Genomic DNA, 22,491 nt, shown 5'->3' with positions numbered 1-22,491 from the left:
TCCTGTGCAGAATTTAACTGAAAGAAAGAGGATGCAAACGAGACTGCAAAATAAATGAGGATATTTTAGGAATGGGAGTCGATTGGGTTCGGGGAGACAAGCTAACCCGCGAGGGGTTTCGAGAATAGGTGAGTGTGTTTGCATTAAACAGAGTCTTGCACTTGACTGGGTTGTGATGGTGCGCGCGCAACCCCTCCCCCCACGTTGCTGGAGGCGCGCGCGGCTCCCTGGGATTGCTGCTTTAATGTCCGCCATGTTTGCCGTGGCGCATGTCGCGGACCGACTGCCAAATTTCGGTTTCTCGGGCTCGGCTCGGTCGGCATGAAGGGCATTTCGAGGAGCGCCCTATCCACCCAGGGGACGGACTCCTTAACTCGCATCCATGAGCGGCTCCGGGCGTCCCGCCGCCGATTTAAGACTGGTCTAAAACGCCATCTTTGTGCCAGTGAGCTCCGCTCCTTTTTCTGCGCGTTGTGTGCAGCAATCTCGCGGCGATAATTGGGGGATTTTTTTTTCCGGGGGGTTAAAATTCCTCTCCCGGCCTCCCCGCGCAGCACCATGAGTAAACTCTCGTTCCGAGCGCGGGCGCTGGACGCCGCCAAGCCGCTCCCCATTTACCGGGCGAAGGATCTGCCGGATCTTCAGGATTGTGTCTCCATCAATAGGGCCGTGCCGCAGATGCCGACTGGTATGGAGAAAGAAGAGGAGTCGGTGAGTTGAGGGGGGAGGGGGTGTGTGGGTGGGCCCGGGCAGGGGGCGGGGAGAGAGGGAGAAGCGGCGGCCGCTGGCGCTGTACTCACTGCGCAAGCTACGGCTCTAGCCGCCATTGTTGTCCTTTCTAGCCAAACGGCTTTTTGGCGCGGAGATTTGAAACCATGAACTCTTAAACTTTTGTTTTACAACATGAGTGGAGACTTGAAATTGTATTTTTTTTTTAAGTAAAAGCAGACCGAAATGGTGAACGTCCTTTCTTAAGAGGGAAGAAAGCCAGAACTTATTTTGCTTCCGAACATGCCCTATGACGACCGTCCTGCGATCTGGAGCTTTTGACGGTTTTAGTCCGTTTTTTTTGAAAGGGTCCCGCCCCTGCTTCCATCCGATTGGCCGAGCGCCCCTGTCAATCTGGGCGGCCAGGGACATCCTCTCCGCTGATTGGTTATGGGCGGGTGACGCACTGCTGGTGCGGTCCGGTGCGGGATAAACAATGAACTCCATGCGCCGGCAGCCTGGGTTTGACAGGTCACATTGTGCCTGATTCTGGCCTCTGCTCGCTTTCATCAAGTTATGATGGCTGGAGTATAAATTTTAACTATTTTAGCAACTTTGCAGGCACCTTCAGCAGAAACTTGCGTTGTTGCAAAATGATCCAAGTGTGTTATTTACCTTTTATGCAAAGATATAACCTCAGTGCAAATCTAGGTTCACTTTCTGTAGGGGATCACAACGTGAGCATTTTAGTCTGGGTTTGGAGATTTGCTCCAGGGGTATTCAGTAGCATATGTTAAGGGGTGTCATGTTTCTGGAGGAAAGCTGTTAAAATTGCCATTAGTTTCTTCCCCACACTTATTATCCCATGAAGTGGTGTGGGTTAAATGAAATTTGACATTTAATGGTGACGCAGAAACCGAAAATAGGAGGTGGCCATTCGGCGGTTTGTGCCTGCTCTGCCGTTCATTATGATCATGGCTGATCATCCAAGTTAAATACCCCGATCTTGCCCCCCCCCCCCCCCCCCCCCCAATATCCCTTTAGCCCAAGAACTATATCTAATTCTTTCTTGAAATTACACAACGCTTTGGCCTCAACTATTTTCTGTGGTAGCGAATTCCACAGATTCACCACTCTCTGGGTGAAGGAATTTCTCCTCCCCTCAATTTGAAAACATTTACCCATTATCCTCAAACTATGACCCTAGTTCTGGACTCCCCCACCATCGGGAACATTCTTTCTGAATCTACCCTGTCTGATCCTGTTAGAATTTTGTAAGTTTCTAAGTGATCCCCTCACTCTGAAACTCCAATGAATATAATCCTAACTGATTTAGTCCCTCCTCGTATGACAGTCCCATCATCCCAGGAATCAGCCTGGTCAACCTTTGCTGCACTCCCTCCATAGCAAGAACATCCTTCCTCAGGTCAGGACACCAAAACTGCATACAATACTCCAGGTGTGGCCTTACAAATGCCCTAATACAATTGCAGTAAACCATCTCTATTCCTATACTCAAAACCTCTCGTTATGAAGACCAACATATCTTTCGCCTTCTTTACTGCCCGCTGTACCTGCGCACTTACTTTCAGCGACTGAAGCATGAGGACACCAAGGTCTCGTACAATACCCACCTCTCTCAATTTACACCCATTCAAATAATTTGTCCATCTTCAATCCCATAATTCCCCCAAAACCATTTCTTTACGAATACTAATTTCCTTCAGCTCCTCACTGAAGCTTGTGCTCTAAGACAGAAGCAATGTACAAATTTAGTTCCTGAAAAGTTACTGAAAAGTCAAATACAGGCTGACAAATGAAATTACTGTAAAATAGATCCATAGAATACAGTGTAGAAAGATGCCATTTGGCCCATCAGGTCTGCACCGATCCTCTGAAAGGACACCCTACCTCGACTCACTCCCCTGCCCTATCCCTGTAACTCCACCTAAGCTGCTCATCCTTGGCCATTAAGGGGCAATTTAGCATGGCCAATCCACCTCAGCTGCACATCTTTGGACTGTGGGAGGAAACCGTAGCACCCAGAGGAAACCCACGCAGACGCGGTCACTTAAGGCCGGAATTGAACCCGGGTCACTGGCGCTGAGAGTCAACAATGCCAGCCACTGCCACCCTATTTGTACACGAGGGTGTAAATGATCATAGGAGATGTTCTGTCGTGGTGATTAATTAGGTACCTGCAAATGAATCTGGTTCAATTCATTTACCCACTTGAACCCCATAACATTTACAAGAAAGGATCATGTTCAATGTATAGAACGTGGCGCATTCATTTGAGACCTGGAAAGATTTAAACCTGCCTGGTAGATTTTTTTTTTTACACCCAGCTATTAAAAAATGTTTATTCATTTATGAGATGTGGGCGTTGCTCTTTGGCCAACATTTATTGCTCATCCCTGGTTTTCCTTCCGAAGAACACCTGTTTGGACTGTGGGAGAACTGATTTGAGGCAGGTCAAGTGAAGAAGTGTTTGCGGATCCCATTTGCTTCATCTTCACTAACTTCCAGGCGGTGCAGAATATGCCTGCTATATGGCAGCACAGTGGTTAGCACTGCTGCATCAGAGCACCAAGGACCCAGGTTCTATTCTGACCTTGTGTGTGGAGTCTGCACGTTCTCCTGTGTCTTGAGTGGGTTTCCTCCTATAGTCCAAAGATGTGCAAGTTGGGTGGATTGGCAATGCTAAATTGCCCCTTTGTGTCCAAAGGTTAGGTGGGATTAGTGAGCTAGGGTGGGGGAGTGGGTAGGGTACTCTTTCAGGGCGTCGGAGCCAATTTGATGCGCTGAATGGTCTTCAGCGCTGTATATATTCTATGATTCATATTGTATCATTGGATCAACATTGCATCATTGAAGAATATAGTTTCTGGCATTCATATCAATTGAATGTTGGACAAAAAGATCAGCAATTAGGCCAGCACTGAGAGAATCTGAATTTTTTTCTGGAAACGTGAGGTCAGCACAAGCTGTAGAATGGGAAGAAAATTTTCATTGGCATTCCACCTGATAACTGGAGAGCCTATCTGTATGTAAATAATCTAGAAGCTAGGATATTTCTCGAACAACTTTTATTTCTCGAGGAATTAAGGGCTATGGAGAGAGCGGGCAAATGAAGTTGAAATCAGCCATGATTGAATGGTGGAGTGGACTCGATGGGCCGAATGGCCTTACTTCCACTCCTATGTCTTATGGTCTTATATTAGCCATTGTCTGGAGCTTTTCACTGTGGTGGCCTGAAATTCTTTTTTTTTTTCTTTTTATAAATTAAGAGTATCCAATTCATTTTTTCCAATTAAGGGGCAATTTGGTATTGCCAATCCACCTAGCCTGCACATCTTTGTTTTGTGGGGGTGAAACCCACGCAAACACGGGGAGAATGTGCAAGCTCCACACGGACAGTAACCCAGAGCCGGGATCGAACCTGGGACCTCGGCGCCGTGAGGCTGCAGGGCTAACCCACTGCGCCACCGTGCTGCCCCTGGCCTGAAATTCTGACTTCTTAGTATACATCAGTAGGGAGATGGAAAATCTGGGCTATAAAACTCATTTCTGTGTACTTGCATTCAGCAGTTACTACATTCCATTTTTTTTTTGTAAAAATATGGGAAGTTCAATAAAAGTTGTTCCTGGTTTACATTATTACTCTTTTTGCATTCAACCTTGATGTGTTTTATGCATTTCTCAACAGATAAGTGTTGAAGTTTCCAGTCATCTTGTAACCTACAATTAAAATATTTGTGTTGATACCTAAATAAGAAAATCATTGTCCATTTGCTGCTATAACAATTATACAACTACATCATAGTCGCATTTCTTCATCATATGATTAGTTGATATATATGTATCTAATTATTTTTCCACTCTTTGGATCATATTCACTGTTTTACACATTATAGTTTTTTATTCTTTCACAGGATGTGGGCGTCACTGGCTTGGCCAGCATTTGTTGCCCATCCCTAATTTCTCTTGAGAAGGTGGTGGTGTAGGTACACCTACAATGCTGTTAGGGAGGGAGTTCGAGGATTTTGACCCAGCGACAGTAGAGGAACGGCGATATAGTTCCAAGTCAGGATGGTGTGTGACTTGGAAGGGAACTTGCAAGTGGTCATAATCCCATGCATCTGCTGCCCTTATCCTTCTAGGTGGTAGATGTCATGGGTTTGGAAGGTGCTGTCGAAGGAGCCTTGGTGAGTTGCTGCAGTGCATTTTGTGTATTGTACACACTGCTGTCACTGTGTTTTGGTGGTAGAAGGGTGCCAATCAAGCGGGTGGCTTTTTTCTCAATTGTGTCAAGCCTCTTGAATGTTGTTGGAGTTGCAAATGATCCAGGCAAGTGGAGAATATTCCATCCCACTTCTATTTGTGCCCTGTAGCTGGTGGACAGGCTTTGCGACGTCAGGAAGTGAGTTATTTTCCACAGAATTCCAAGCTTCTGCTTTGCTCTTTGGGACTGATCCAGTTTATAATATATAAACAAATAGCCTATCCAAACAAAATGTTTAGAGCCCTTTGCTTTGCCACCTATGAGTTTTCATAATATGATTTTAAAAAAATGTTTAGACTTGCACAATATCTGATTCCTTTACTTTTGTACTCTTTGATCATTTCATCACTTTGATCACTTTAGGGAATTTTGTTCCTTGAGTGTCATCGTTGTAAGATACTTGTTAACAAATAGGCTGCCACTCATTTCTGACTTTGTAGTTTTTCCTCCCTTCCAGTGTCGATATATTCACCCTTCCTGTAGCATCCCAGAACTATTGCTTACCCACTCAATTTGCCTGTAGATCCCTGTCAGCTTTCTGATCATCAGCTGGGGATTGTCTTGCTCTTTCATTTCCATTAATGGTTTAATAATTTATACGTTGGCATAGTGGTTAGCACTGCTGTCTCGCGGCGCCGAGGTTCCAGGTTCGATCCCGGCTCTGGGTCACTGTCCGTGTGGAGTTTGCACATTCTCCCTGTGTTTGCGTGGGTTTCGGCCCCATGTGCAGGGTAGGTGGATTAGCCATGCTAAATTGCTGCTTAATTGGAAAAAATTAATTGGGTACTCTAAATTTATTTTAAAATAATAATTTATACGTGGTTGAATACTCGTAATTAATATTTGTGCACTGTTCGATCAAATAGTACAACATGTATTCTGCGAGCTCATGCATGTATTTTTTTAACGATATTACTAATGGCGCAACATCAAAATCTCTTCTCTCTCGCCACCCCAACTCTGGCTCCATCCAGACGCAAGGCCATTTCCATCGAAGCCGGTCTGTAAACCAAGTGTTTGTCACCCATTCACAGGAGAAGAAGAGCCAAGCCTGTTCTGCCATTCAATATGATCATAAGCTTCAGCTTCACTTTCCCACCCTACTCCACATATTGTTTGATTCCCTGAGAAACCAATCTGTCCATCTCGGCTTTAAATATATTCAATGGTGGTGCAGACGCAACCCTCTTGAGATAGTGAATTCCAAAGATTCACAACCCTTTGAACAAAGAAAGTTCTCTCAGTTCAAATGAACAGTCCCTGATCCAGAAACTGTGCCCTTTTGTTTTCAACTTCCCAGCCAGGCGCCGGGCCGGAGAATCCCTGTGAATGGGCCACGTCGCCTCGACGCCGGCATGCGATTCTGCGCAGTGCGGAGAATTGGTGCGTCGCGGGCCGCTCTACGCAGCCGGCCCGGATGGGCCGAGCAGTCATAGGAGAAGAGCAGAGACCCGCTGGCGCCGTTCTAACCTGTCCTGGGCTGGCGGGACCTCGGCGTGTAAGGGTTGGGCGGCGGCCTGTGGGGGGCCTCCGATGTGGCCTGGCCCGCGATCGGGAGCCACCGATCGACGGGCTGGCTTCTTTAGCTGGGGGCCTCCTTTCGTACGCGCCAACCTCTATAGCCCTGCGACATGTTGCGTCGGGGCCGGCGCGTTGAAGGAGGCCACTGCGCATGGCCTCATTGGCGCATACACAACTGCGCATGCGCAGATCCCGCGGCACCCAGTTTGCGCCGGGATCTGCAGCTGGAACGGCGCAAACCATTCCAACGCCGTGCTCGCCCCCTGTAGGAGCCAGAATTAGGCGTGGGAGCGGCCTGTTCACGCCGTCGTAAAACGCAATGGCATTTACAACGGCGTGGACACTTTGCCGCGGGATTGGAGAATCCTGCCCATTATCTACCTTAAAGCCCTTCATGATCTTGAATGTTTCAATGAGATGATCTCTCAACCTTCTGAACTCTAGAGAATATAGAGCTAATTTACTCAAGTCTCTCAGCATAGACAGCTCTCATCCCAGGAACCAATATAGAAAACCTTTGCTCTATCGCCTCCAGCACAAGTTTATACTTCCTTAAATATGAGACCAAAATTGTTCCAGCTGTGGTCTCACCAGAGCTCTGTACAATTGTAGTAAGACTTTGTCCCCTTGCAATAAGGGTCAACGTGCCATTTGCTTTCTTAATTGAATGTTCTATCTAGAAGTTAACACTGTGTTTCTTGTATGACTACCTCGCTCTGAGCATCAACATTCACAAGTATCACACCTTTAAAAAATCTGCTTTTCTATTCTTAATAACCTCACACTTGCCCACATTATACTCAGCAGTCACCTTGTTGCCCACTCAATTAGTCTGTCTATGTTTCTTTGCAAACTCTTTTATATCTGCATCATAGCTTACATTGTGTCATCAGCAGACTTGGATACATTACTCTTGGTTTCTTCTCCAAAACCATTACTGTGTGTCACTTTGTCGGAAATATAATTATAAATAACAGAGGCCCAGCACTGATCCTTCTGGTACTCCATTAATCATAGCCTGCCATCATGAAAATGTTCCATTTGTCACTACTCTCTACTCAATTCTTTCCCCATGCTAACATTTTCTGTAGCCCTTACCGAATGCTTTTTGGAAATCTAAGCATACTACGTCTACTTGTTCCCCTTTATCCAACTCGTTGCATTCTCAAGAACCTTTTATAAAAAATACCAAACATGACTTCCCTTTTGCAAAACCATGTTGACTTGTTCTAATCATTCTATGCTTTCTAAGTGCATTTAGAAGATCAGTACTGATGTCAGGCTAACTGGCCTGTTGTTCTCTGTCTTCCCTCTTCCTCCTTTCTTAAATAGCGGTGTTGCATTTGCTAGCTTTCAATCTGCTTGGACTGTCCAAATCCAGGGAATTTTGAAAAATAATACCAATGCAACTGTTATTAGCTCCTTGGTTACCCTCTATTTCGGGTTTGAAACTTGTGCTGTACTGTGCAGACAGACAAAATATTTGTTCAATGTCCCTGCTATTTCTTGTTACCTGTGATTAATTCTCCTGTCTCCGTCTATAAGGGACCAATGTTGACTTGCTACTCTCTTCCTTTTTACATACTTGTAAAAACCCTTGTAATCTATTTTTACATTCCTGGCTAGTTTATTCTCATAATCCATATTTTCCCCTTTTATTGACTTGGTGCCCTTTGGTTTCTAAAACACTTCCAGTCCTCAGACTTACTACTATTTTTTTCAACATTATAATCCTCTTTCAATTTAATACTATTCCTAACCTGCTTAATGAGCCCTGGAAGGTTCCTTCTTCCCCTAGGGGCTGGTTTAGCACACTGGGCTAAATCGCAGGCTTTTAAAGCAAGCCAGGTTCGATTCCCGTACCAGCCTCCCCGAACAGGCGCCGGAATGTGGCGACTAGGGGCTTTTCACAGTAACTTCATTGAAACCTACTTGTGACAATAAGCAATTTTCATTCTTGATGTTTTTTGTTCTTGAATGGAATGTTTTTTGTTGTTGAAAATTTTGACTTGTTTTTGTGAAAGTTTCCCACTTTATTTACCTCCATCCCTTATAGTCTATTTACTCAGCCTTTGGCAGCCACCCCCTCATAATCTACGTATCTTGCTTTGTTTAATTTAAAATTCTTGTTTGGGACTGGGGTCTGTAGTTTCCAAGCCTAATTTGGAATTCCATTGTTTTATCACTTTCCCTCTGCATATTTTATTGTGACATTACAAATTGACTCTGTCTCGTTGCACAATACCAGATCTGAAATAGCTTTATCCCGAATAACCACAATCCCTTATAGCCATGTCTCTTTAATGGTGATTAGATCTAAACCAGATGTCTCCATTTGTGTCACTAGTTCATCTACCTGATAAGATGCTATGTACATTCAGATAAAGTTACTTCAATTTTATTATTTTAACTAATATTCCCTTCTGAATTGGTTCCACAACATATTGCACCAGGAAACTGTTGCGAAAGCATTCTACAAACTCAGCTTCCAGTCCACCTTTGATGATTTGATTGGTTCAGCCCATATAAAGATTAAGCCTCCTCCCCAACAGCCTTTGTTACAAGTTCCAATAATTTTTTGTTCAATGGTCGAACTACTATCAGGGGTAAAAGATAAAGATGACCATAGGCTGCTTTCTCCTTTTGAGGGAGAGAGCCGACTGGTAGCGATTTAACCTGAGGATCACCACACCTCAGGCAAGGGATACGGTTGAGAAGGAGGGGCCTTGATGTACAACCTCTGCCGATACGGGAAGTGAACCCTCGCTGCTGGCCTTGCTCTGCATCAGGAACCAGTTGTCTAACCAAACTGGCACCCTGTCAATGGACCGTTAAACTATTTCCACCAGCTCTTTTTGAATTTGCTATTCCTTTTTTCTTATAAATTTAGAGTACCCAATTATTTTTTTTCCAATTAAGAGACAATTTAATAATCTTTATTAGTGTCACAAGTATGCTTACATTAACACTGCAGTGAAGTTACTGTGAATATCCCCTAGTCGCCACACTCCGGCGCCTGTTCGAGTACACTGAGGGAGAATTCAGAATGCTCAATTCACCTAACAAGCGCGACTTTCGGGACTTGCGGGAGGAAACCGGAGCACCCGGAGGAAACCTACCACAGGGAGAACGTGCAGACTCCGACACAGACAATGACCTGGGGCCAGGATCAAACCCGGGCCCTCAGTGTCATGAGGCAGCAGTGCTAACCACTGCACCACAGTGCTGCCCTGAACTTTGCTATTCCTACTCTCCATCTATACTGATTCTACTTTGTGATTTACTCCTGAGCTGGGCCCTTTCTCACTAATGAAATGAATGAAAATCGCTTATTGTCACAAGTAGGCTTCAAATGAAGTTACTGTGAAAAGTCCCTAGTCGCCACATTTCCGGCGCCTGTTCGGGGAGGCTGTTATGGGAATTGAACCGTGCTGCTGGCCTGCCTTGGTCTGCTTTCAAAGCCAGCGATTTAGCCCTGTGCTAAACAGCCCCTTATGTCATCCATCAATATCAGGATTGTTCTTTTGAAGTGTGGAATATTTGTGTTTCCCACCGTGGTAATTTTGTAACAATGGCTCTAATAGTGATTAGATGTAAACCACATGTCTATTTGTGCCACAATTTCATCTATCTGATTGCAGATGCTACGTGCATTCAGGTAAAGCAACTTGAATTTTTCTTTACTAGTAGTCCCTTCATGGATCTTGCCTGATTGCAGTTGCCTTGCTGTTAAACGCCATATCCCTTCCTGTCTGACTCAGCTTGTCTTTACCCACATTATACTGTTCAATTGCCTCAACGTTTTATGTTTCCCTTCAACTGAGCTCTACTCCCCATCTTCCCTACTCTGGAAAGCCATTTTCCCTGCTCTGACCATATTTGCTGGTGCACTCCTAATATTTGTATGATCTGTCCTATTCCGTAACATTCTGGTTTCTATTACCTGTATAATTAGTCTGTCTTTTAACTTCCCAAATCTCCGCTCAGCTGAACCCCGCCCTTCGGTATTTCACACTCTCTCTACAGCCCTAGTTATACAACTTGCCAGGACACTGCACACTTCGGTTAAAGCTGTTCCAATGGTACAGCTTCCTCTTTCCCCAGTACCACATGAATCAAAATCTGTTTCTTCCACATCGATCTTTGTCCCACACATTCAACTCTGATCTTATTTACCGTATGCTAGTGTGTTAGCGGCTTAGGTAGTAATCCAGTTTGTCCTAGAGATGCTCATACCTCTTCAACAGATCCTCTTTCCTAGTCCTACCTATCAAAGAACAAAGAACAAAGAAATGTACAGCACAGGAACAGGCCCTTCGGCCCTCCAAGCCCGTGCCGACCATACTGCCCGACTAAACTACAATCTTCTACACTTCCTGGGTCCGTATCCTTCTATTCCCATCCTATTCATATATTTGTCGAGATGCCCCTTAAATGTCAAAAATGCCCCTATGTTGTCAATACTGATGCGCACATTGACAATTGGATCGTTCCCCTCCCATTCCAAGTTCTATTCCAGCCGGTGTTATGGGCCAGGGTTTATGGAACCCCAATGTGTATCATGGAGTTCACTTGACCGACAACTTTAATAGATTGTGGTATGGGGAGCACAAATACCCCAAATACAACACTCTCTACAGGTGTGGTACAGCAGAAATCGAAAAGTATTTTTGAAAGCAAAACAATGTTTATTCTATGAACTCAAGTTAACCTTTTTAAAACATACAGTGAACATCTTAGCAACCGTTAATTCAAATACAACCCTCAAAGAATACAACACTAAGTAATCAGTAAGCTGTCCTTTTAACATCCAGAAGACTTAAAAATAAACCTTTAAACAGAAGTTAAAGTCACTACAGAAGTTAAAGGGTTAAAGTCACTACTGCAAGCAGTTATTAGTTTTAAATCACCAAAGGATCGATTTACATTCGTTAGATTACAGAGGGAGACTCTAATACACCTTCTGGCTGTGACTGTAGCTATCCAGCTCTGAAAACAAAACTAAAACACACCCTGCAGCAAACAGCCTAAAACAAAAGTAAAAAGCTGACAGACAGCCCAGCTCTGACATCACTGATAAACACCCATTTCTTAAAGGTACATTTCTTAAACACCCATTTCTTAAAGGTACTCTCGCATGACACCGGGAGGAGAAACCCTGGAATCAGGCAGGGAATACAAACTTCGGAACCGCGCTGTCAGCTGCAGAGAACTGTATCTATAAGACCATAAGACATAGGAGCAGAATTAGGCCACTCGGCCCATCGTGTCTGCTCCGCCATTCAATCATGGCTGATACTTCCTCATCCCCATTCTCCTGTCCTCTCCCATAACCCCTAATCCCCTTATTAATCAAGAACCTATTTATGCCCCTTAACTTACTTTCACTACATTCCTTTTTACCCCCTCCACTTAAATCTCCCTGTGCCACGAAGCAGTAATTGTCAGTTTGCTTATTCCCCTGCAGTTCCTGTTCTAATCCAGAGAAGCTGAAAGAACCTCAAACCTGTTGGACAATTGCAGGGGCTGAGGCACATGAATTGCTATCTTCTCGGTTCTCATTCTTGTATCACTCAAACCCCCCCCCAAAAAACTCCCAGCACTTAAACTGCAGAACTGGGATGTCAGCGCGCCCGCATGCTACAGTGGCACCGCACCACCTGCCTTGTCACCTTTATTTAGAAATGTCAGTCAATGTATATATCAGTAGTTTAACTAGTTAAGCTATAAATTTAATGCAGTACTTACTTTAATGCAATACTGGTTTAAATGATTGCCTCTGTTTAGAGGGGTGTCATGAAATCCACTGATCTTTGTGTCCCTGGGTGTGAAATTAGAAGTCTGTGGAGATTGTAACATTTAAGACAGGATGTTCAATGCTTTTTACAATAGTTCCTGCCTAGCAATAAGGATGAGACCCTCTAGGAGTGTTTTGATCGGTCCCCAGATCAGTTAATGGATTAGTGAACAGCTCTTCTTGCAGTCAGTTCTGGTCAATTGCGTACAGTTCTGGTCAATTGCGTACAGTTCTGGTCACCGCATTATAGGAAGGACGTGGAAGCTTTGGAGCGGGTGCAGAGGAGATTTACCAGGATGTTGCCTGGTATGGAGGGAAAATCCTATGAGGAAAGGCTGATGGACTTGAGGTTGTTTTCGTTAGAGAGAAGAAGGTTAAGAGGAGACTTAATAGAGGCATACAAAATGATCAGGGGGTTAGATAGGGTGGACAGTGAGAGCCTTCTCCCGCGGATGGAAATGGCTGGCACGAGGGGACATAGCTTTAAACTGAGGGGTAATAGATATAGGACAGAGGTCAGAGGAGGTTCTTTACGCAAAGAGTGGTGAGGCCGTGGAATGCCCTACCTGCAACAGTAGTGAACTCGCCAACATGGAGGGCATTTAAAAGTTTATTGGATAAGCATATGGATGATAATGGCATAGTGTAGGTTAGATGGCTTTTGTTTCGGTGCAACATCGTGGGCCGAAGGGCCTGTACTGCGCTGTATCGTTCTATGTTCTATGTTCAGTTTCGGGAGTCTGCCTGGCAGCATGCACAGAGGTAGGTACAGGCAGAGGCCCTGGTTAAGTTGCTAAAAAGTTAGCTGTAGGCAGCAGACTTTAAGTGAAGAGGGCAATTGGGGCAAAGATACCCCTTTGGAGCAGTTTTGGCATGGCCATAGTTCTGAAAGTGTGCTTGTGAGCTGCTAGTGTTTGAGTGTACTTGGGAATCTCGGAAGGTGAGATTGTTAAAGCTGTCAGATTGGGAGTGACTTTTGGAGAGAATTCTAAGAGATTTTGGAAGGTGAAGCTGGAAATCCCTCATGAGACAGAGTTGAAATGAAATTGTTTGACTTGGTGTCTGCTGAAGTCTGGGTGGGTTCTTGAGAAATCCATTGGTCATCTTTGGTTGCCTCTGTCATTTACTTTTCAAGCATGGTTCATCGTTAATTCACATGTACCTCATACTTGCCCTGAATGTTAGAATCTTAAATGCATATTGTAAATTATTTTATCTTTCTAGTCTTGGATAGTAAAGTTTGTTTTTTGGTATTCTAAACCCATGCCAATCTTTATCCAAAAGCAGGTGTCTTGAATCTCAACTTTTATCTACTTTAAATAATATATTATTGGTCCCTAACCAGATTTCCTCAACAACTTGCCAAATATCATAACAGAGATCAATCTTAAATCTCACCCGCCAATCACCTAACTGCTCACCTTTGAGCTACTACTAGAGGCTGAATAAAACTATAATAATCATAGTAAGAAGTCTGACAACACTAGGTTAAAGTCCAACAAGTTTGTTTCGAATCACTAGCTTTCAGAGCACAGCTCCTTCCTCAGGTGAATGAAGAGGTGGGTTCCAGAAACATACAGACAAAGATGCAAAACGATACTTTGAATACGAGTGTTTGTATCGTTCAAAGTATCGTCTTGAGTCTTTGACTTTGCCTATATATATGTTTCTGGAACCCAACTCTTCATTCACCTAAGGAAGGAGCTGTGCTCCCAAAGCTAGTGATTCAAAATAAACCTGTTGGACTTTAACCTGGTGTTGTAAGACTACTTACTGTGCTCACCCCAGTCCAACGCCGGCATTTCAACATTATAATAATCATACGTGAACAGTTTTACACACAATGTGGAATTCCTGTGTATTATGTATTTGCGTCCTGTGATAACTTGTCATATTTTGTTGCTAACTGGTGTTGTAAGCCAGTACTCCGCATTAGTTGCATTTTTTTGTTCTTGATCACCATTTTAACCTGTACGACTACATTTTAAAAATATATATTTTTAATCTCCTTTTTCACATTTTCATCCACATTTACACCCACCAACAAACAATCAATGGTAACAAATACAATGTCAATCCCCTGGCCAACAATTCCTTCCTCCCACCAACCCCCAAACAACCCTCAACAGTTTAAATACAAACATCAAAGAAAAGGATTCAGGAATCCACCCATACATAGTGACCAACAACATACACAGCCTGTACGACTAAATTACCCAATAATATGCCATCAAAATACTGTGTTCATCATTACATCTTTGATGCCTCTCCTTTCACATAGGAGCAAAGGACTTGGGCAGGAATAGGCCTGCTCTGCCCTTCAGTAAGATCATGGCTAATCTGCATGTGGTCTCAATTCCACTTTCCCGTCTGCCTCCATAACCCTGGACTCCATCCAACTCTAGTCATGAATAAATTCAATGGCCCAGCCTTGGTACTCTCTGGGAAAGAGAATTCCACATAACCCATTGAGAGAAACAAAATTTTCCACATGTTTCCCCCCCCCCCCCCCCCCCCACCCCCAGAAGTGGCAATATGTCCCCATAGGATCTTGTATGCTTCAGTAAATTCATCTCTTATTCTTCTAGATGTCCAAAGGTATAGGCCCAACTTGTTCAATCTTTCTTCATGGGATAAGCCCTACATAACAGGAATGAGTCAAGTACCTAGACTCCGGCTCAGTTTGAGCAATGCCTTAGAAGATCTACTGGTATATTGAGATTAATTAGTTTGGTTTCAAGTTTTAGTATAAATCGTTCATTCAGATGTCATATTTGTTTTCAATGCTGTAGCCAATTTTAAATAGGCTTAAAAAAGTACACTTCTGATAGTTCCATAGGAAAAGGAGTAGGCCATTCATACGATCATGGCTGATTAGACACTTCAATATGATTTACACACACTATACCCATAACCCTTACGTTTTTGTTAATCAGAAATCTTATCAATTTCGGGCGGCATGGTGGCACAGTGATTAGCATGCTGCCTCGCGGCACTGAGGACACAGGTTCGATCCTGACCCTGGGTCACTATCCATGTGGTGTTTGCACATTCTCCCCGTGTCTGCGTGGGTCTCACCCCCACGACCCAAAATGTTCAGGGTATGTGGGTTGGCCACACTAAATTGTCCCTTAATCGCAAAAAAAAGAAAGAAATCTTTTCTCTACCTTAAGCCATACTCCATAACTGAGCTTCCACGGCCCTCTGGGGTAGAGAATTCCAAAGATTCACAACCCTCTGAAGAAATTCCTTTTCATCTTGGTCCTAAGTGGCATTCCCCCTTATTTTGAAATTGTGCCCCCTGGTTCTAGGCTCCCCTGCATCTGTCATATCAATTCCCTTCAGTATTTTGTAGTTTCAATGAGATCACCTCTCATTTTTAGAAACTAGAGAATACATGCCCAGCTTGTCCAATCTCTCTCCATAAGACAGTCCTGCCATCCCAGAACAAGTATAGTGAGCCTTTGTTGCACCCTCTTGTAGGCAATAATATTCTTTGATGTAAGGGGTCCAAAACTGCACCCACTACTCCAGGTGTGGTCTAGCCAAGCTCCTGTACAATTGAAGGAAGGCATCACTAGTCCTGTATTCCATGTCCCTTGCGCCACCTTCACTGGAGTGTACATGATGAATCTCTCAGTGCTGCTTAGCATTTTTGTAGAATAATCTATGTTCACTTTTTCTCTGGCTATATCATGAAAGGAAGTATTTTCTCCCATTGTGATGGTTGAGATCAGTAACTCATTGATTTTGAATTCTAAACTTAATTGTTGTTAGTTCAAACTGAAAAATACCCATATCAGGCAGCATCTTTGGAGAGAGAAACAGTTAATATTTCAGGCCTCGCATGAGAGCTTGTATGTTAATACCTGATTAACAATATTTACAGAAAATGCTTGTGGAACTAAAGAGCTGTGTGCACTTTTTTGTCATTAATATGATAAAGACGTTTGTCAAATTAAAGTTTGCTGTAGAAATTCATCACAGATAAATTGGATTATATTTTTAGTTGCATTTTCAGTGATATTGCAATTGTTTATTGTTAACCAGTGGCACAGGTGCATATAGTTGGGATTTGCATTGGCAAATGCTGCAGTCATATAGATAACTTGTTTCCAACTTTTCGAGGCAGTGATGTATTGGGGTTTTGGGATGTCTAAATAACTGTTGCTAACTCTGTCTTTTGATTGACAACCACTATGCAGTGTTCCATGTAATGATCATCTTGAGGTATGCCTCATTAGTTGGACTTGTTCACTTCATGTTCCAGCTTAGGATTTTTGCCGTGCAAGTACAAATTGATAACCACAGGGCATCTGGAATCTTGGGGAATGGCAAAACTAATACTCTATTTGCATAACCAATTTGCTTTAAGGACTGAGAAAGTAACAAATAACAGAACAGGAAATGGGGTGAATTACAGTCATTTGGTTCAGAAAGAGAATCAGAAATAAAGTGTTGAATTCTTCCAAGTTGAGGCTATGCGCGAGGGCGGGAATGTGGAGTGTTTCCTGCTGCGGTGGCCAGTGGGAAAATATGCCAAATTTTCTGTCCCTGAACCTATTAATTATGCACCCGGGTGTTTCACACTGTACTCCGTGGCAGGGAAGGCCTGGATGGGGTGTATCCAATGGCATGTCCAGGTGCCATATTGAAACATCACTAACCCACTATTTTTTAAAATATAAATTTAGAGTACCCAATTATTTTTTTCCAATTAAGGGGCAATTTAACATGCCAATCCACCTATCCTGCACATCTTTGGGTTGTGGGGGCGAAACCCACGCAAACACGGGAGAATGTGCAAACTTCACATGGACGGTGACCCAGAGCTGGGATCGAAACTGGGACCTCGGCACCGCGACGCTGCAGAGCGCACCCACTATTGATGAAACAAGGTAGACCGCCTGAAAATGAAAATAGATCTCTGGGATCACCCTGAGATGAGAAGGTGGACGGACCCTATGAGAATGAAGATGGATCTCCAGGAACATTCTGAGCTGGATGATGAACCCTCTCCTGGACACCTGATCTGATAGTTCATTTGCAAATATATCCCAGATCCACGACTATAGTGTTCCAAGGTTCAGGATTGTGGGTGACCTCTATCCTGAACTCCATATGCAGCCTTGTTCAGATGAATCCTGACATCTGCATACCGTGTTGTATGAACATGCTTCACGTCGGCATCGTGGAGACTCTGGTCTGGCCGGGGGTGGGGGTGTCAGGCCTTTGTCTGCAACCCATTAACGGGTGCAAGTGAGGTTCATGCTGTCCTCTGACAGGTTTTCTGACCTGCCACGGTGGGCCCCAGCAGAAGATCTCACGGAATTTCCGGCCCTCCCGCCATATTCTCTCACCAAACACACTGGCGGGGGCTTGGGAGGATTGCAACTAAAGATTTGAATTGCGAGAAAGGGACAGAAAGGAAAAGTTTTAAAAGAATAAATAAATTCAACATTGAAATATTAACCAGTTAATGTTAAACTGCAGAACTGAGGCTCCATTGTTTTGATCCCTTTTTGGACCAATGTTTTAGTTTTTAAAATGTTGGATTGGTTTTCACATTATACATTTCAGTTTTATGTTAAGTTACAGGTTGAAAATCCCACGCATAATTCCAAGTAAGAAAACAACCAAGGCAAAATTGTAATTACAAAAGAGATAAACCCAAGAGTAAAAAAAGAAAACAGAAGCAGACAATGATCACTATACATATTTACAATTTTTGTTGTTGTTCACTCTGGTTTTCAACTTGTCTTCGTGCACATCCCTGCGGCTCTGTCCCTTGTACCTTGCTCTTTTTTTGGTGTAGTGAGCTTGCTGCCTCTTTCTCCTCCCCCCATGCCTGTTCCTTTATGTTCCGTGGTTTGTCTGTGTTCCCACCAACCCCCCCCTCTCCCCTCGTTCTACTGGTTACTGGCTACAAACCGTTTTTGGAACAAGTTGGTAAACTGCTTTCACATCCTGTGGAAGCCCTCTTCTGACCCTAAGGTGGCAAATTTATTCTTCTCCAGTTGGAGGAACTCCCAACAGGTCGGACAGCCAGTCTGCAGCTTTGGATGGTGCTGTCGATCGCCAGCCGAGCAGAAATCTTCAACGGGTGATTAGGGAGGCAAAGGCTTGGACCCCCTCCCTATAAAGACTGCCACTTTTGCACATGGCTACACCCTCACCCCCACAACCTTGGGCACCACCTTGAAGAAGGTTTTCCAGAACCTGACAGGCCTGGGGCAGACCAGAACATGTGGGTGAGGTTGGCCGGGCCTCCCTGCCACCGTTCACATTTGTCCTCCACCTACAGGAAGAACCTGCTCATTTGAGTTATGGTTAGGTGCGCTCTGTGAATGACCTTCAGCTGCATTAGGCTCAGCCCTGCACATGTGGAGGTAGAGTTTGCCCTGTGTAGTGCTTCGATCCAGAGTCCTCCCCCTACTTGTATGCCCAGTGCTCGGATGTAGTGTCCCTAGCGTGCCACTGCTCCCAGACCTAAAATACCTGACTGTGAAGTGTTGCCATTTCTACCTCCCACGTGAATTCACCTCTGTACTCATCACAGCAGTCTACATCCCACCCCAGGCGGAAGTGAAGAAAGCACTTGACGAACTACACGCCACCATCAACAACCAAGAAACAAATCACCCTGATGCCCTGACAATCGTGGCTGGAGACTTCAACCAGGCCAACCTTCGGAAGGTTCTGCCCAAACTCCAACAACATATCTGCCCAACCAGAGGTGCAAACCCTGGAACACCCTGGTGCACTGCTACACAAGCATTAAAGGTGCCTACCGCTCCATTCCCCGACCACACTTTTTGGCAAATCCAACTACAAGTCGGTACTCCTACTTCCGGCTGACAAACAGCAACTCCAGCGTGCTAAGCCAGTCATGAAAACCATGCAGTGCTGTTCTGAGGCATCAGAGGATACCCTCCGCGACTGCTTGGGAGTCTGTGGATTGGTTCATATTCAAGGCCACGTCAGCTAACCTGGATGAGTACGCAACCACCGTCACAGACTTCATCAGTAAGTGTACCAAAGGACTGTGTACCAAAGAAGACAATACGGGTATTCCCCAATCGGAAACCCTTGCTCAACCAAAGGGTTCACTCCCTGCTGAAGTTCCGGATGGAGGCATTCAAGTCTGACGACCCTGACCTATATAAGAAATCCAGGTACGACGTACGGAAAGCCATCAGGGATGCCAAAAGACAATACAGCATCAAACTAGAGTCCAGGCCAACGACACAAATCCACAACATCTATGGCAGGGCTTGCACGAGATCACAGGCGACAAAGCAAGGCCAGGTGGAATATCTGGGGCTGGAGCATCCCTAACTAATGAACTCAACAAGTTCTATGCCTGCTTTGAACAGTCAGCCAATAATCAGTGCTACCCGCCCCAACAGCCCTGGACACACCCATACCTACTATTACAGGCTTGGAGGTAAGAGCTGCTTTCTTGAAAGTAAATCCGCGGAAAGCGACGGGCCCCGACAGTGTCCCTGGGCGAGCACTCAGAGCCTGCGCAGACCAGCTGGCGAGTGTATTTGCAGAAAGCTTCAACACCTCACTCTTCCGCTCCGAGGTCCCCACCTCCTTCAAGAAGACCACCACAATACCAGTATCAAAGAAGAACAAGGTAGCCCGCCTCAACGACTACCGACCGGTGGCCCTGACGTCTGTTATGAAATGCTTCGAGCGGCTAGTCATGAGACAGATCAATGCCAGCCTTCCAGGCGGTCTTGATCCATTGCAGTTCGCTTATCACCGCAACCAGTCCACAGCAGATGCAATCTCCGTGGCTGTACAATCAACACTCGAACACCCCGACAACAAGGACACCTACGTGGGACTGCTGTTCATAGACTACAGCTCTGCCTTCAACATTATTATCCTGACAGGCCTTATAACCAAACTCTGCAATCTTGGACTTGGACCCCCCCCCCGCCGCAGCTGGATCCTTGACTTCCTCACCAACAGACCTCAATCTGTTAGGACGCCCCCCGCCCCCCCTCTCTCTCTCGTCTGCATCAATGGCTCCGAAGTGGAGATGGTCGATAGCGTTAAGTTCCTGGGGGCCACTATCACCAACACTCTGTCCTGGTCCACTCACATTGACACAACAGTCAAGAAAGCCCAACAAAGTCTCTACATCCTACGGAAGCTAAAGAAATTTGTGATGTCTTCATGGACTCTCTCAAGCTTCTACAGATGTGCCATAGAGAGCATCCTATCCGGCTGCATCACAGCTTGGTATGGCAACTGCTCGGCCCAAGATCGCAAGAAACTGAAAAGTGTGGAGAACCCGGCCCAATGTATCACACAAGCTTGACACTCTCGCATTGATTCTGTCGACAACTCCCGCTGCCACAGGAAGGCAGTCAGCATAATCAGAGACCCTCCCACCCAAGCTTTGCCTTCTTCCAGTCCCTTTCATCAGGCAGAAAATACAGAAGTCTTAAGATCCGCACATCCAGACATAGGAACAGCTTCTTCCCCACAGCTACTAGACTCCTCAACAACTCTTCCTCGGACTTACATGTTCTCTGTAAGAATTCTATTCCCGAAGTCCTATGCTGCTCTTGCTCATGTATTTGCTTTGTTTGGCACCTTGTTCCGCATGTAACCAATCAGTGATGTACCACTTGTCAATGTACTCTATTGATTATTCTTTTTTTGTCTATTATGTACGTACTGTGTACGTTCCCTTGGCCGCAGGAAAAGACTTTCCACTGTACTTCGGTACATGTGACAAATCAAAATCAGTTATTCCTTCAATTTTTCCTTTGTCTCGTCCAGGTGGGAGGGTACCACCTCTAGCATTGCACGTACAAGTCCCCACAGTTTGCCTTCCCTAGGTCACTTGCGCCTAACAGTTCCTCAACTTGCAAATGTCCTGGTATCTGGGGGTACATCGTCGTTTCCCTATGAAGACAGTTTTTGATCTGTATATGTCTCATTTTGTTTCCTTTTGGTAGTTGGAACCTCTCCATGAGTTCCTCCAGGGTCGCTATTCTGTTGTCTGTGTACATGTCTCTTCATACCGGCCTCCCTGAACAGGTGCCGGAATGTGGCGACTAGGTGCTTTTCACAGTAACTTCATTTGAAGCCTACTTGTGACAATAAGCGATTTTCATTTCATTTCTAACTGTCAGTGTCCCCTTTTGAAGGTGGCGTCATTGCTGACGTGTACCTGTGGTTGTTATAGATGGGAGCCATAATGGACATTTTGGTTAGACCGAAGTGCTGTCTCATCTGGTACCAGATTCGGAGCGTGGCTACAACCGCTAGGCTAGTACTTGCTCGGAGGGGATGGTAGTGCAGTTGTGGCTAGGGCAGTTAGGGATGCTCCTTTCCAGAAACTCTCCTCCATCCTTCCGCTGCCGGTTCCTTCACCCATCCGCTTATTCTTTCTGCTGTGGCTGCCCAGCGGTAGAACTCTAGGTTTGGGAGGGCCAGGCCAGGCCTCTGATGCTTCTTTTACTTTATAGGACGCTTTTTATTTGGATCCTCAGGTTGTTCTCTCCTTCCTATTCCACTCTCTTTGTCTCTTCTCCCCCCCCCCCCCCCCCCCCCCCCCCCCCAACGGCATGATTAGTCTGCTTCTTGAAACAGGTTGAGAGCTTTTTGGCACCTTAATGGCGGAGCCGCACAAATCGTGGCGCTTTGCAATTCACGATGCATCTCTTTGCCACAACGTGCTTCATGATTTCCACATAAAAACTGGCATGTAGATTTCAATTGTAGTTATTTTTACAGCAAAATCTGAACTGTTAATATTTTCATCACGTATGATAAATTGAGCTGCCAAGAATTGTTTTATTTACATTCGGAATCCAGAGACCTTTTTTTAGTAACAATTTTACAAACCCAGAACTCATTTAAAATATTTTCTGCAATTCATACCTAATCATGGGGAGCATTACCAGGCCCTTGGAGGGGTGATGGAGAAAATTAGAGAAATGACGTTGGACAAGAATGCTGATGGGTCCCTGCCACCTCCCTTTTCTTGGCGGTGGCTTCTTTGAGTTGGTGGTAACCCACAGTGGTGGAAAGCCAATTGAGGTCATTAATGAGGCAATTAGTCGGCAATTGGAATTTTACCAGCGGCGCATGGAATTCCTGCAGTGTTTGCTGTTCGTCAACTCACAGGAGGAAAGTGCACCGTGAGAAGTCA

At 44.9% G+C, this 22,491-nt stretch overlaps 1 protein-coding gene across 3 annotated transcripts in view; it reads left to right on the top strand.

Annotated features, from left to right (window-relative positions):
- Window positions 1–240: 240 nt before the first annotated feature.
- LOC140387939 (enhancer of polycomb homolog 2-like) overlaps window positions 241–22,491 on the top strand; it is a 112,788-nt gene continuing 90,537 nt past the window's right edge. Inside the window, exons 1-2 of one of the 3 annotated variants that reach the window (XM_072471309.1) lie at window positions 578–711; window positions 4,644–4,916. In XM_072471309.1, the coding sequence (XP_072327410.1) occupies window positions 4,884–4,916 (33 nt within the window). In that variant the 5' untranslated portion in view covers window positions 578–711; window positions 4,644–4,883. Of the gene's footprint in view, window positions 712–4,643; window positions 4,917–22,491 lie in introns of all 3 variants that reach the window. The other 2 variants (XM_072471300.1, XM_072471317.1) reach the window with 2 other exon arrangements.

The sequence above is a fragment of the Scyliorhinus torazame genome, chromosome 2 (assembly GCF_047496885.1).
Source record: "Scyliorhinus torazame isolate Kashiwa2021f chromosome 2, sScyTor2.1, whole genome shotgun sequence".
In the NCBI taxonomy this organism is placed as follows: Eukaryota; Metazoa; Chordata; class Chondrichthyes; order Carcharhiniformes; family Scyliorhinidae; genus Scyliorhinus; species Scyliorhinus torazame.
This window is presented reverse-complemented; position numbering and strand designations above follow the sequence as displayed.